This window comes from Scylla paramamosain, unplaced genomic scaffold, assembly GCF_035594125.1.
Source record: "Scylla paramamosain isolate STU-SP2022 unplaced genomic scaffold, ASM3559412v1 Contig1, whole genome shotgun sequence".
Lineage (NCBI taxonomy): Eukaryota > Metazoa > Arthropoda > Malacostraca > Decapoda > Portunidae > Scylla > Scylla paramamosain.
In genome coordinates, this window is record NW_026973666.1 from 2,377,501 (window position 1) to 2,392,500 (window position 15,000).

Here is a 15,000-nt window from a genome sequence, read left to right on the forward strand (position 1 = left end):
GCTGGCTGACTGGCTGACTGGCTGACTGACTGACTGACTGACTGGCTGGTTGGCTGACTGACTGACTGACTGACTGACTGTACCCCAACACCTCAAACAAACACACTTTTCAATCCTTATACTAAAAAAAAACAACTTTTCTACTCACTTAATGCGAAAAAAACACATTTTCACCCACAAACCCCAACAAAACACACTTCCACACCCTTACACAGCCCCCCACACACCCACACACCCTCACACACCACCCTGACACCCCCTTTTACCCCACGGCTCCCCAACAGACTGCCTACATCCCCGCAAAGGAACAATATCACATGACAAGATCTCAGATGCTGGCCACAATGGACTCTCTGATGGGAGGACGTGCTGCGGAGGAAATTATCTTTGGCTGTGATTCTGTGACCTCTGGGGCCTCGTCTGACCTTAAGGTAAGAGGGGGGCGTGTGGGAAGGGTTCAAGAAGGGGTGGGTAGGGGTGAGTGTAGTTGTAAGGGGAGGAAATGGGAGAATAATTGATTTATCTCGTGAGGTTGAGAGGTAAAGAGATTGTGTGTGTGTATATGTGTGTATCTTAAAAGGATTGAGTCAAGTTTGTAATGTTTTTTTGAAGTTAATTGTCATGTTTATTTCTAGAACAGAGAGAGAGAGATAATTATTTAACCTTATATGCAAGAGAGAAACACACGCACACACACACACTCACCCCCCCCCCCTCTCCCTCTCTCCCCCCAGCAAGCCACGAACATTGCAACCCACATGGTGAAAGATCTCGGCATGAGTGACAAAGTTGGGTTAAGAACATTTGAAGATAATTCCGGCCAGCTCATCAGCACTGGTGAGTCTCTGGGCCACTCGACAAAGGAAGCCATCGACAGTGAGATCAAGAGGCTGTTGCAGGTATGTGTTTGTTTGTTTGTGCGTTTGTTGCGTGTTCAGTGTGGTTCTTGCCTCGCTGTTCTGTTTGTTGATGTAGTTGTTTCATTGATCTATTCGCTTATTGGGGAAAGATGTGTTTTATTTTACGTATTTATTGTTAGTGATGCGCTTTTCTATCACACCAAGAAAAAAAACCTAAAAAAAATAATAAAATAAAAATAAACCAAAATAAAACTACCGCAAATCACAAAAAACACTGACCACAAGCCTAAATAAAAAAAAAAAAAACAAGCCTAAATATATTAAAAAAAAAATAAATAGGTAAACCACACAAAAAAAAATCTCAGTTACCCTTGTCCCCTTTCAACTCAGTTTCCCTTGTCCCCCTCCTTGATGACCCGACGCATTCATACACTCCTCTCCGTCACCCTCCCTCTCTCTCACGCTCTCTCTCTCTCTCTCTCTCTTGCAGGAATCCTTTGACCGCGCCAAGGCAATCCTGAAACTGCACGCAAGGGAACATAAGGCGCTCGCAGAAGCATTGATGAAATATGAAACTTTAGACGCAGATGATATTAAAGCAATTCTTGACGGCCGCCCTGTTTCAAAGGATCTATAGTTTGCAGCGCTTATACTTCCCAGCCCGAGGTGGAAAAGTACTTAGGCTCGTGGTGTCTGGTTTGTGTGGCTCCGGGGCGGGCTGTGGTTTTTTTTTTTGTTTTTTTTGTTTGTTTGTTTGTTTGTTTGTTTGTGTATATATGTGTGTGTGTGTGTGTGTGTGTTTGTGTGTTTTCTTTTTTATGTGAGGTTTATTTGATTATTATTTATTTATTTTTTGTTTTTTTTTGTTTCGCTCATTTTTTTTCGTTTTTTTCTTTTTCATTTTAGTTAGTTTATTTTCATGATTGTAAATAGTTAATGACATTTATGGTTCATGCCTACTACTACTACTACTACTGCTACTAATACTACTGCTGCTACTACTACTACTACTACTACTACTACTACTACTACTACTACTACTACTACTATTCTACTACTACTACTACTACCACTACTACTACTACTACTACTACTACTACTACTACTATTTTTCTCTCACATTATTATTATTCTTTTCTAACACATTGAAAAAAGACCGTGTGTGTGTGTGTGTGTGTGTGTGTGTGTGTGTGTGTGTGTGTGTGTGTGTGTGTGTGTGACTTCGTTTTTTCAATTATTATTATTATTATTATTATTATTATTATTATTATTATTATTATTATTATCATTATTATTGTTGTTGTTATTATTTGATGGAACTAAAATTTTGGAATCTTTTCATTTATCTTTTTCTTTTTTCTTTTCTTAATTTTTCGTCTTTCCTTTTTTTAATTCTTTATTTTATTTTATTTTTTTTTATTTATTTATGTTTTTTTTCAACAGTATTGCCACCACCACCACTACTAAACACTATATAAAGATGCTTGTACGTCACCACCATCACCACCACCACCATCACCATCATCGTCATCATCATTCATTGTTATATATAAAGAAGCCGTATCATTTTAATCTTTGCCTTTTTAAACTATTTTCTATTCAATTAATGTGCTATCCTGTCTATCTATCAATCTATCAATTTATCTATCTATCTATCTCTATCTATCTGGCAGTATTCTCTCTCTCTCTCTCTCTCTCTCTCTCTCTCTCTCTCTCTCTCTCTCTCTCTCTCTCTCTCTCTCTCTCTCTCTCTCTCTCTCTCTCTCTCTCTCTCTCTCTCTCTCTCTCTCTCTCTCTCTCTCTCTCTCTCTCTCTCTCGCCACCAGCACCATCACCACCACCGTCATGACATCAGGCCTCATCACCCCCCCCCCCTTGCTTGCCCCACCTGTGTTAATTAGCGACAGGTGTAAATTGGTATATGAATAAATTGGCTATCTTATTAAATTTGATGTTAGGTATTATAGTAAAGATTTATCCTGCCTTGTTATTATTATTATTTTTTTTCTTATATGAAGTTGTTCTGTATATTATTGACTTTATTGCCTCCACCATGTACGTATTTGACTTTGCATAAAATGTAATTCTATTTAGTGTGGTTTTGTTTCTTCAGGGACCCCAAGTGTAAGGTTTATCTGTTTATTATTATTATTTTTTTTACTTTTATTTTTTTTAAGTAATATTGTCTTTAATAATTTTGAACATATATGTATTTTTTTTCTGTACAGACTTTATTTTTCCTTGTATGAATTTTCTTTTATTTATTTATTTTTTAGGGTGATTTTACAGATTATTATTATAAATTTCTTTTTTTTTTCATTTTTCTATTTCCTACATGTACAATAGCACGAGATTAAATCTTAAGATGCTTTGATTTATCCTTTTATGTGATCAAAATATTGTTTACGAACGAAAAAAAAAAATCCTTTAGTTTAATATAGTTTATTTCACACTTTTATATGCTTTTACCCTACGTATTTGGTATCATTTATCTTTGCACTAATTTTACACAACATCTCCTAACACTTGAATAGCAAATGACGCGTTAATTAAAAAAAACATCAAAAATTTACTGAAGAAGGAGACACAAGAAGAGGAAGAGGAGGAGGCACGTGACACCATCAGCTGATTCCACCAAAACATTCCGTCATTTTCCTCATTTTCTCCTCCCCGCCGCTGTCCTTCCCTCCACCATGGCTGAGGTAAGGAGAACAATGCTTTACCTCTATATTCACCCCAGAAGAACCATTGATTAACGTGATATAAGGCCAGGAAAAGCGAAAATAGAGGATTGTTTATGCTTAGCTTGTAGAAATGTGGGCGTCTTTGCTAGAATATTTTGGTTTGGTTTATTTTTCAGTGAATTTTCGTGGTTGTTTGCAAGTGTAGTGATGTGGGTGCTAAGTAGAAGAGGTCTGTTGCTTAATTTTAAAGTGTGTTAGGTTAGGAGTGAATAGTAGCAGCAGTAGTAGTAGTAGTAGTAGAAGGTTAAGTTACGTTAGGATTAAATCAATTCACCTCACTAATGCAGTCGCTAATACCTCCATTGTTTTACTTCTGCCTCAACCAATGCACCGCACCTAATCTGTAGCCCTTCACAACATGTACACCTCTGTTTAAATAATTTCTACCCACATTTTGCCGTTACAAATTAATAAATAGCTTACCTTATTAGGGGGTACAAGAGGAGGGGTGGCAAAACTTCCCCTGGCTATGAGGCTACAAAATATTAGGCTAGTTTATTATTGAAACTGCAAATTTACCGATTATCATAAAAAAAAGCATATTTGTGGCTATAAATAGAAAATCGCTTAAAATTTGTTGTACGTGTTGTCTCACCTGATGGGCGTACTAGCTCTCAGAATTACCAGCCAGGTGCACAGCGGGGAACCACACTCCTGCTGCGCTAGTCTGTTCTGTGTTATGTGCTGTACTCCTTGACAGTCTTTCACAATTAGCTGTGCTCCAAAATAGGTTAGGTTAAGTAAGGTTAGGTTGGGTTAAGTTAGGTTAAGTTGGGTTTGGTTAGGTTAGGTTAAGTTTGGTTAGGTTAGTTTGGGTTAGGTTAGGTTGGGTTAGGTTAGGTTAGGTTAGGTTGGGTTAGGTTAGGTTGGGTTAGGTTAGGTTAGGTTAGGTTAGGTTAGGTTGGGTTTGGTTAGGTTAGGTTGGGTTAGGTTAGGTTGGGTTAGGTTAGGTTAGGTTAGGTTAGGTTAGGTTAGGTTGGGTTGGGTTAGGTTAGGTTAGGTTGGGTTAGGTTAGGTTAGGTTGGGTTAGGTTAGGTTAGGTTGGGTTAGGTTAGGTTGGGTTTGGTTAGGTTAGGTTAGGTTGGGTTAAGTTTGGTTAGGTTAGGTTAGGTTGGGTTAGGTTGGGTTAGGTTAGGTTGGGTTAGGTTAGGTTAAGTTTGGTTAGGTTGGGTTAGGTTAGGTTAGGTTGGGTTTGGTTAGGTTGGGTTTGGTTAGGTTAGGTTGGGTTTGGTTAGGTTAGGTTAGGTTGGGTTTGGTTAGGTTAGGTTAGGTTAGGTTGGGTTAGGTTGGGTTAGGTTAGGTTAGGTTAGGTTAGGTTAGGTTAAGGTTAGGTTAGGTTGGGTTGGGTTAGGTTAGGTTAGGTTAGGTTAGGTTGGGTTAGGTTAGGTTAGGTTAGGTTAGGTTGGGTTAGGTTAGGTTGGGTTTGGTTAGGTTAGGTTAGGTTGGGTTAAGTTTGGTTAGGTTAGGTTAGGTTGGGTTAGGTTAGGTTGGGTTAGGTTAGGTTGGGTTAGGTTAGGTTAGGTTAGGCTGGGTTAGGTTAAGTTTGGTTAGGTTAGGTTAGGTTGGGTTTGGTTAGGTTAGGTTGGGTTAGGTTAAGTTTGGTTAGGTTTGGTTAGGTTAGGTTAGGTTAGGTCAAGTTTGGTTAGGTTAAGTTTGGTTAAGTTAGGTTAGGTTAGGTTAGGTTGGGTTAGGTTGGGTTAGGTTAGGTTGGGTTAGGTTAGGTTAAGTTAGGTTAGGTTAGGTTGGGTTAGGTTAGGTTAAGTTAGGTTAGGTTTGGTTAGGTTAGTTTCGGTTAGGTTAGGTTAGGTTAAGCTAGGTTAGGTTAAGTTTGGTTAGGTTAGGTTAGGTTAGATTAAGTAAGGTGTAGAGAGAGACTTGGAAAATATCAATCTCTGTGTGTGTGTGTGTGTGTGTGTGTGTGTGTGTGTGTGTGTGTGTGTGTGTGTGTGTGTGTGTGTGTGTGTGTGTCTCATTCATTTATTCATTTTCATCATTATCCATTACATATTGACTTATTCATTACTCCTATCTCTTTGCAGGAAATGAGGAGAAACTTAATGGAGCTGATGAAGAGGTGAGAATGACAAGAACAACAACAATAATGATAATAATAACAATAATGATAACAACAATAATAATAACGAGAGTAGGAATGCCAATAATAATAATAATAATAATAATAATAATAATAATAATAATGATAATGATAAGTCAGGTTACTTTAGGTTAGGTTAAGTTAGGTTAGGTTAAGTTAGGTTAAGTTAGGTTATGTTAAGTTAGGTTAAGTTAGGTTAGGTTAGGTTAGGTTAAGTTAGGTTTGGTTAGGTTAAGTTAGGTTAGATTAGGTTAGGTTAGGTTAGGTTAGGTTAAGTTAGGTTAAGTTAGGTCAGGTTAAGTTAGGTTAGATTAGGTTAGGTTAGGTTAAGTTAGGTTAAGTTAGGTTAGGTTAAGTTAGGTTAGATTAGGTTAGGTTAAGTCAAGTTAGGTTAGGTTAGGTTAGGTTAGGTTAAGTCAGCCCTAATAACACCCTAATCCCGTTTTCTTTCCAGTACCGATGATGTGCTTGGAATTATTGTCACAGATCGCGACGGTGTGCCAATATTGAAAGGTGAGAGAGAGAGAGAGAGAGAGAGAGAGAGAGAGAGAGAGAGAGAGAGAGAGAGAGAGAGAGACCCAAAAAAACATCTAACATAACAAACCTTAGTAGAACTGTAATCTCCTCAAAACAATCTTGTAATCAGTGAAATTGTAATCTTCCCAGTGTAATCTCCCCAGTGTAATCCTCCCAGTGTAATCTCCCCAGTGTAATCCTCCCAGTGTAATCTCCCCAGTGTAATCTCCTCTTTGTAATCTTCCCAGTATAATCTTCCCATTCTAATCTCCCCATTGTAATCATCCCAGTATAATCTTCCCATTCTAATCTCCCCATTGTAATCATCCCAGTATAATCTTCCCATTGTAATCCTCCCATTGTAATCTCCCCAGTGTAATCATCCCAGTGTAATCTCTCCAGTGTAATCTCCCCATTGTAATCCTCCCAGTGTAATCTCCCCAGTGTAATCTCCCCAGTGTAATCTCCCCTGTGTAATCTCCCTTTTGTAATCTCCAGTGTAATCTCCCTAACCTGGCCTGAAACTTAACTTGACCTGACCTAACCTAAGCTGACCTGACCTGAAATGACCTTACCAGACCTAACCTGACCTGAAACCTGACCTAACCTGACCTGTAGCTTGATTTAACCTAACCTGACCTCAAACCTAACCTAAGCTAACGTAACCTAACCTAACCTGACCTGACGTAAAATCTGACCTAACCTGACCTGACCTGACCCACAGTGGCTGAGGAGGAGGCGCCGGAACTAGGATTGCGGCCGACCTTCATCTCCACCTTCAACATTGCCACAGACCAGGCCGGGAAGTTAGGCATGGGGAGAAACAGCAGGATGGTGTGTGTGTACGGCCGATACCAGGTGTGTGGTGGTGGTGGTGGTAGTAGTAGTAAGAGGAGAAGGAGATAGTACTTGTAATGGTAATGGGAATAAATATGTTGGCTGTAGTAGTAGTAGTAGTAGTAGTAGTAGTAGTAGTAATGTGTTTCAGCATTTTCGGGACTAGACAGCTAAATATGCAAAAAAATAAATAAATAAATAAATAAATAAATAAATCACAAGTGAATTTCGTCAGCTGCATTGCCAGTGAATAGATGAGAACAGTCTTATTTCTTTACTTATTAACACAAAACGAGTAACATCTTTTCAGGCACTTCTTGTAAACAAACCAGATTAGCCTCGCCAAACTTAATAAATAAAAACATTTCTCTTTTTCTGCTTTGCCACGTAAGTTTGTAAAGCTCTTCTTCCTCTTCTTCTTCCTCCTCTTCTTCCTCCTCCCTCGTGTACAAGGGCGCGGGACTTGACGCTATTAATGGTCTGCTAGCGGGTGTTCGTTCACAAAGAGTGGAAGGTTAACATGGCGGTGTAAACATGACACTCGTTCTCGCATTCTTAGCTACTTTGTTAGGTCTTGCATCGCTAATATTTCTTTCCTCTCCTCCTCAGGCTAGTGGTTTATTAATATATGAGTTTATAGCAATAGTATTCCCAACTTCACTACTCAAACCATCGATGTTGTACGGAAATATGCTGAAAATTTAAATAACTTTTGAAATGGAACCGTTTTTCGAAGTTACTCAAACCGATGGTGCTGAAATACATAACTTTTTGCTCTCTTATAGTTTATTTGTTTACTAATCTATTCTTTCTCTCCTCTTCTTCTTCTTCCTCCCAGGTGGTTCACTTCAACCACCTGCCCATGGTGGTAACGGTCATCGCCAGCAGTGTTGCCAATACCGGGCAGCTGCTGGCGCTTGACTCACAGATGGCACCACTGCTCGCTAGCCTCACCAATGTTGTTGATGTGTGAGTGCGTGTGTGTGTGTGTGTGTGTGTGTTGAGGTTTTTGTATTTCTTTTTTCTTGCCTTCGATTTTTGTGATTTTTTTTTTCTTCTGAGTTTGATTTTTATTTTTTTATTTTTTTCATTTTTCTCGATTTTTTATTAGATTTTTGTGATTTGTGTCTTTTTCTATTTTTCATTTTGATTTTTTTCGTTTTTTTTAATATTTGTTTTCAGATTTTTCTTATTTATTTATTTATCTATATTTATTTATTTATTTATTTATTTATTTATTTTTTTTTTTCTTTTTTGTATTTTTGAGTTTTCTGTGATTTTTTCCGAATTATTTTTCTTCCGATTGATTTTCTGTAACCTTTTTTTTCTTTTTTTATTGTTTATTTATTTATTTATTTATTTATTTATTTATTTATTTATTTATCATTTTTACGTGTTTATAACGAAAAATTTGCCTTCAATATGGCGATGACTGAAAGAGTGACGAATGAAAGGAGTCAGTGTGATAAATATTGTATTGATTGTATTACTATTATTATTAAGTCCACCATGACACTTTGATTACATTTTCTTCAATATTATTATTATTATTATCATTTTTATTATTATTGTTATTATTATTTGCATATTCATCTAAACATAAGCTGGTCTTGAATTTATATAGATTTTGTATTATTATCGTACTTCAAATAAAATAATAATAATAATATAGCGATTTGGATGTTTATTATTATTATTATTATTATTATTATTATTATTATTATTATTATTATTATTATTATTATACAAAGATGGAAAGAAACTAGATAAATGATATTACTTGTGCATTTTATTTTATGACAATATTTCAGAGTGGTCATTTTCAAGCATATATTGTTTTGTACCAAGATAAAAACTAAATAAATAAATAAAAAAATATAAAACGAAAAAAAAAAAAACTCTTATTTACTGCGCCATCTCTCATTTCTTTATTATTATTTTTTAAGTTGTTTTTTGTCGTAATGATAAAAATAACATTGATATATTTAGTTTATTTTATGATTATTTTTATTAACTTTGTCTTCTTCATAAACACGCTATTATTGATTTAGTAGTAGTAGTGGTGGTAGTAGTAGTAGCAGTAGTAGTAGTAGTAGTAGTAGTAGTAGACCATTCTAATTTAGCAGCCTCTCTTAACACACAAGTGGGTCACCTTCCGGGGAACTTGGCGGTTGGTTCTTGTCAGGCTAAGATGACCCGCGCCTCGCTGTTTTTAATGATTTCAACGCTTTATTGTCGTTATTATTTGTTTTTCATTAAATAAGTGATATATTCGCAACATTAGTTTGGTTTTACTGTAGTAGTAGTAGTAGTAGTAGTAGTAGTAGGGTTTTTTTTCAATGTTTCTCGTTTTCACAATAACAAAACACGCAATTATTGATTTATTACATCTATTAACTTTCATTTCATAATTTTTCCTATTCATGTACTTTTTTCTTTATTTTTTTACTTTTTTTTTCTTTCGCTATTTTATTCACCTATTTTATTCACCTTACTGATTACCTCATTCATTATTTTACTATAGGCTCGTTGTCCACACAGTAATAAATAAAACACGGTATATATATATTGGTGCAGATTATTATTGTATTGGTGGGAGTCAGGACACGTGCTTATACATAATACACTGGCTGGGAGGGAGGGAGGGAAGGGGAGACAAGGGAGAAGGGGAGAGAAAAACGTGGGAGACAAAAATGATAAGTAATAATAAATAAATAAGGTTAGTTTTTTTGTTTTTTTTAGGTCTAAGATTATCTATTCATTTTTATTTATTTATTTTATGTGGGAAGTTATTGTTGCTGGTTAGTTGGTGGGAAAAAATGTACAGAGATGTTTTTAGTAGCGAAGAAATGAATAGATGAACAAGTGCGATGGTTCTTTTTTATAAGTTGTTGTGTTGTTGGTATACATTATTTTGTTTTATTTATTTTTTTATTTTTCCTTTCTTTTTCTTTGTATTCATTGGTGTATTTCATGGTCTGGAAAAGTATCGTGATTTTTCGACACAAATTTTACTTTCATGAATGTATGTTTCAGTCTTTTTAATCTGGAAAATTATTATTATTATTACCGTTACCATTATTATCATTGGCAGTAGTAGTAGTAGTAGTAGTAGTAGTAGTAAGTAGTATACAGTAGCAATCTATTTTAATTTACATCACAGTTTCTTTTATAATTTGTCACAGATTCATATACTAAACTTAGTCTAGCATTCTTATTTATATTCATTGATTTCGCTAGACTTTGAATTCTCATTTGACTTTTTTTTTTATTTTTAAACCTCATTTGACTTTTTTCGTATTTTAAATCTCATTTGACTCAATTTTTCGTTCAAACACGGGCGTAAAATAAATAGATAAATAAATATTGTACCTGACATTTAAATATTTATAGTTGGTTAAAACTCTCTTTAAATTAAAAGAAATAATTGTATATGTTTAAAAAGTAATATTATAAAATAGACGAAGGAATGGATGAGAGAGAGAGAGAGAGAGAGAGAGAGAGAGAGAGAGAGAGAGAGAGAGAGAGAGAGAGAGAGAGAGAGAGAGAGAGAGGAAAAAAAAGACGAACAGAAATAAGTAAAGGTGAGATGAAGAAGAGAAAGATTCAAAACGAAAAGAGAGCGAAACAGAGAAGAGAAGAGACAAAAGGAAATACAAGACAAACAAAAGAAAAAGAAGAAAATAGTAGTAAAAAAAGCTTCTATTTTATCATTATCATTATTGTTGTTTAAACTGCGCACATAGAAACAACAACAATAATAATTAAAAATGTATATTTCTTTGCTTTCTTTCCACGTCAAAGCGAAATAATTAAACTTGTAATTGACTCAGATGCATTCTAATATTTTATTAAGTTTAAATATTGAGGGAGAGATTGCAATATTGAAAAGAAAAAAATAATGCAAAAATGATAATGATAATAATAATAGTTTAGTCATGTACTGCTCCTCTTCTGACTAAAATATAACAGTAATAATAATAATAATAATTTAGACGCGTAATGCTTCCACGCCAGGCTTAAGAATAAATAAATAAATAAATGAGTAATAATACTTTAGTAGCGTACTGCTTTGGGCATCTAGCAAAAAAAAAAGTAAATAAATAAACAAATCTAGCAAACCCATATAATAAAAAATAGTAATAATAATAATAATAATAATAATAATAATAATAATAATAATAATAATAATACTTTAGTCCCGTAGTGCTCCCAGACCCTCGCGCCGCCTCACCACAGCCGCCTAGACAAAGACATTGGCGTTACTCTCATGCCTTAATTTGCATCTTCATCTCTTCATAGTCCTTGATCTTCTCAATGGGGTGCAACAGAATGTCGGTGCAGTAGGAGAAGATTTCATTGTCGAAACAGTTGCTCCTGAGAGAGAGAGAGAGAGAGAGAGAGGGTGGGGGGAGGAGATTAATATGCTAAAACAGATCGGTAAGGTTGTTGTTACTTGTTAATGTATCACTAGAATCATGAAAACTTTAATAACTTCTACTGCAGCCTGTTAAACTATCACTGGAGTCATGAAAACACCCTTGAGAACCCCAGTAACTTCCACTGCAGCCTGTGGAACCATGAAAACACCCTTGAGAACCCCAACAACTTCCACTGCAGCCTGTTAAACTATCACTGGAATCATGAAAACACTCTTGAGAACCACGGTAATTAACTTCCACTGCAGCAGGAGAGGCTCGGAGCAAGAAAAAGAAGAAAAAGAAGAACAAGAAGAAAACCAAGAATGCAAATCCACAATTCTTAATAACAAAAAGAAAATAATAATAAAAAAAAATAAATAAATGAGCAAATATCGTCTCTATTCTATATTTTATCCTCACATGCATCGCTGGCGCACGAAGGATTCACTACGGTATATATTCTTGCAGTCCTCACACACTCTGCTCAACTCGTCATAGTGCTTGCGCGTCACCTTGTTGAACTCCGCGCCACACTCATAATGCTCAAACTCCCTCTGTGTGCCCGGCCATAGCCTGAACCTGTAGGCCCTGTCTTCCAGCCCCGCGCCGCTGCTGGTGGAGGCCTGGCAGGAGGGAAGAGGTAATGGAGAGGGGATAACTTATAGATTCTGAAATATTGTTCGTATCTCTAATTGCTCTTGAAAAATGTTGTGGTTTGTGAATTGTAATAATCAGAAAAGAGAAACTGGTGGTTCCTTTAGGCTATTTTCACCTGCATGAGGACAGCGGCGGCCAAGACTGAGACCCATAAGGCGAGGAGAGACAGAGGGCGAATCTGCAAGGGAAAATGGAAGAATTATACGCAGGAGCAAAAACTATCGTACACTGTATATAAGGAAATGAAGAAATATTTTTATCACAGAATTAATACATCAGTGAATTAAAAAAAAAAAAAGTAAATAGATAAAATTTGATGAAAAGAAATGAGAAAAAACGAAATTCGTGATGCGTACAGCTAGAGATAGATAATGGTGATAGTTATGATATCTTATATCTGGACTTTAGTAAAGCATTTGACAAGGTACCCCATCAAAGGCTCCTGAGAAAGGTTAGGGCACACGGGATAGATGGGAAGGTGTTAGGCTGGATAGGGTCATGGCTTAGTGACAGGCGACAAAGAGTTGTAATAAACGGCTCGAAATCTGAGTGGGGTCATGTAATTAGTGGGGTGCCACAGGGGATCAGTATTAGAGCCATTGTTATTTCTAATATATAACTTGGACAGTGGAATTAGTAGTGATGTTAGTAAATTTGCGGATGACGCAAAGATAGATAGATTAATTAGGTCAGAATCGGATGCCATCGCCTTGCAGGCAGATTTAGATAGAATGAATGAATGGACGGATAGATGGCAAATGCAATTTAATATCAATAAATGCAAAGTGCTTAGCGTAGGTAGAGGAAACCCACACAATAGGTACACATTAAACAACCAAACTCTGGTAGGTACAGGGTACGAGAAAGATTTAGGAGTTATAGTTAGCTCTGAACTCCGTCTAGGGAAACAATGCATAGAAGCCAGAAACAAGGCAAATAGGGTACTAGGATTCATTTTTAGGAGTGTTAAAAGTAGAAGGCCGGAAGTAATATTAAAGTTATACTTGGCGCTGGTCAGACCTCATCTAGACTACGCTGTGCAGTTCTGGTCCCCACATTACAGGAAAGATATAGGTGTATTAGAATCAGTACAGAGGAGAATGACTAAAAGGATACAGGGGATGAGGAGTATTCCTTACGAGGCGAGGTTGAAGCTGTTAAATTTACATTCTTTAGAAAGACGTAGGTTAAGAGGGGACCTGATAGAAGTCTTTAAGTGGTATAAAGGTTATTATATTTATTTATTTACCTATTTATTTACTTATCTAATCATTTATCTTATCTATTTATTTTTTTCCCTATTTCAACGAGCATGAGACACGATTTTGGAGTAGTAGTAGTAGTAGTAGTAGTAATAGTAGTAGTAGTAGTAGTTGTAGTAGTTAGGCTGCTATTTTGATTTACCTGGGACATCATATTGTAGCAGTGGTGGTGGTGGTGTTGGTGGTAGTGGTGGTAGTGGTGGTGGTTGCCTCAGGGACTCAGAAGCACTGGTCACCCTCGCCTTCATCTTCCCTTATATACTCAAGATGGAAGCGAAATTCTCAAAGACATCATTTACTTAGCAGGGGGCGTGTGTGGGGGGGGAGAGATGAATAGAGGGAGGGAAAGGAGGAGAGGAAGCAAAGGAGAAGAGGACAAAGTGAAAGGTCTTATAATTTTTGTTCGTCGTAGTAGTAGTAGTAATAGTAGTAGTAGTAGTAGTAGTATCAACACAACCTTCCACACAACTATCCCCTCTTCTTCAATGACACTCAACTGTCCCCCTCTTCTACACTGAACATCCTCGGTCTGTCCTTTTCTTATACTCTAAACTGGAAACTTCACATCTCTAGCTAAAACAGCTTCTATGAAATTAGGTGTTCTGTTTCGTGTCCGCCAGTTTTTCTCACCATCTCTCCCCGCCAAGCTGCTAACTCTGTACAGGGGCCTTATCTGTCCATGTATGGTGTATGCTTCACATGTCTGGGGGGGTTCCACTCATACTGCTCTTCTAGACAGGGTGGAATCAAAAGCTTTTCGTCTCATCAACTCCTCTCCTCTAACTGACTGTCTTCAGCCTCTCTCTCATCGCCGCAGTGTTGCATCTCTAGCTGTCTTCTACCGCTATTTTCATGCTAACTGCTCTTCTGATCTTGCTAACTGCATGCCTCCTCTCCTCCCGTGGCCTCACTGCACAACACTTTCTACTTTCTCTCACCACTATTCTGTCCACCTCCCTAATGCAAGAGTTAACCAGTATTCTCAGTCTTTCTTCTTTTTCTCACCACTATTCTGTCCACCTCCCTAATGCAAGAGTTAACCAGTATTCTCAGTCTTTCATCCCTTTCTCTGGCAAACTCGTGAACTCCCTGCCTGCTTCTGTATTTCCTCCTTCCTGTGACTTGAACTCTGTCAGGAGGGAGGCTTCAACACACTTATTTTCGCTATTTGAATATTCTGTTTGGTGCTGCTGTGGAAAATGGCATTGAGTGGACATTTTTTTTATTCAGATTTTTATTCCCCTTCGCCATATTGGTTCTCTTAACTAAAGGAAACAAAGAAAGTAGAGAAAACTTGCAATAATTTAAAGAGCATGTCAAATTTCCACTAGGATTGTGAAAATATCATTGGAAACCACAACTTTACAAGGCTTTCTGTCTGTCTGTCTGTCTGTCTGTATGTATGTATGTATGTATGTATGTATGTGTGTCTGTATTTGTCTCTGTTCTTTCTGTTTGTTTGTCTGTATGCATGTAAATTTGTCTATCTGTATGTATGTATGTTTGTCTGTCAGTCGCCTCTCTCTCTCTCTCTCTCCCCCACAGAGCTAACAAGATGCACGCCCCTCTCACAGCGGGGCGAGCGCATCCTCCCCCCTCGGCACCCAA

General features: G+C 36.9%; 3 protein-coding genes across 3 annotated transcripts in view; 2 read left to right on the forward strand and 1 right to left on the reverse strand.

The window, feature by feature from the left end:
* The window catches only part of LOC135095811 (ATP-dependent zinc metalloprotease YME1L-like), an 11,810-nt gene extending 8,859 nt beyond the window's left edge, over positions 1 to 2,951 (forward strand). The window contains 3 exon segments of the mRNA XM_063996929.1: positions 285 to 431; positions 735 to 899; positions 1,351 to 2,951. Of these exon segments, the coding sequence (XP_063852999.1) occupies positions 285 to 431; positions 735 to 899; positions 1,351 to 1,497 (459 nt within the window). The 3' untranslated portion in view covers positions 1,498 to 2,951.
* Positions 2,952 to 3,442: 491 nt separating this feature from the next.
* LOC135095813 (ragulator complex protein LAMTOR3-like) lies at positions 3,443 to 8,950 on the forward strand. Its single transcript, XM_063996931.1, has 5 exons — positions 3,443 to 3,562; positions 5,644 to 5,678; positions 6,154 to 6,212; positions 6,940 to 7,073; positions 7,891 to 8,950. The coding sequence occupies exons 1-5, from the start codon at positions 3,554 to 3,556 to the stop codon at positions 8,023 to 8,025; spliced, it is 372 nt and encodes a 123-aa protein (XP_063853001.1). The 5' UTR covers positions 3,443 to 3,553; the 3' UTR covers positions 8,026 to 8,950.
* A 1,587-nt stretch (positions 8,951 to 10,537) lies between these two features.
* Positions 10,538 to 13,628, reverse strand: LOC135095812 (crustacean hyperglycemic hormones 1-like). The gene is made up of 4 exons (XM_063996930.1): positions 13,535 to 13,628; positions 12,246 to 12,308; positions 11,894 to 12,096; positions 10,538 to 11,429 (listed from the first exon to the last, which is right to left on the reverse strand). The coding sequence occupies exons 1-4, from the start codon at positions 13,544 to 13,546 to the stop codon at positions 11,321 to 11,323; spliced, it is 387 nt and encodes a 128-aa protein (XP_063853000.1). The 5' UTR covers positions 13,547 to 13,628; the 3' UTR covers positions 10,538 to 11,320.
* Positions 13,629 to 15,000: the final 1,372 nt, after the last annotated feature.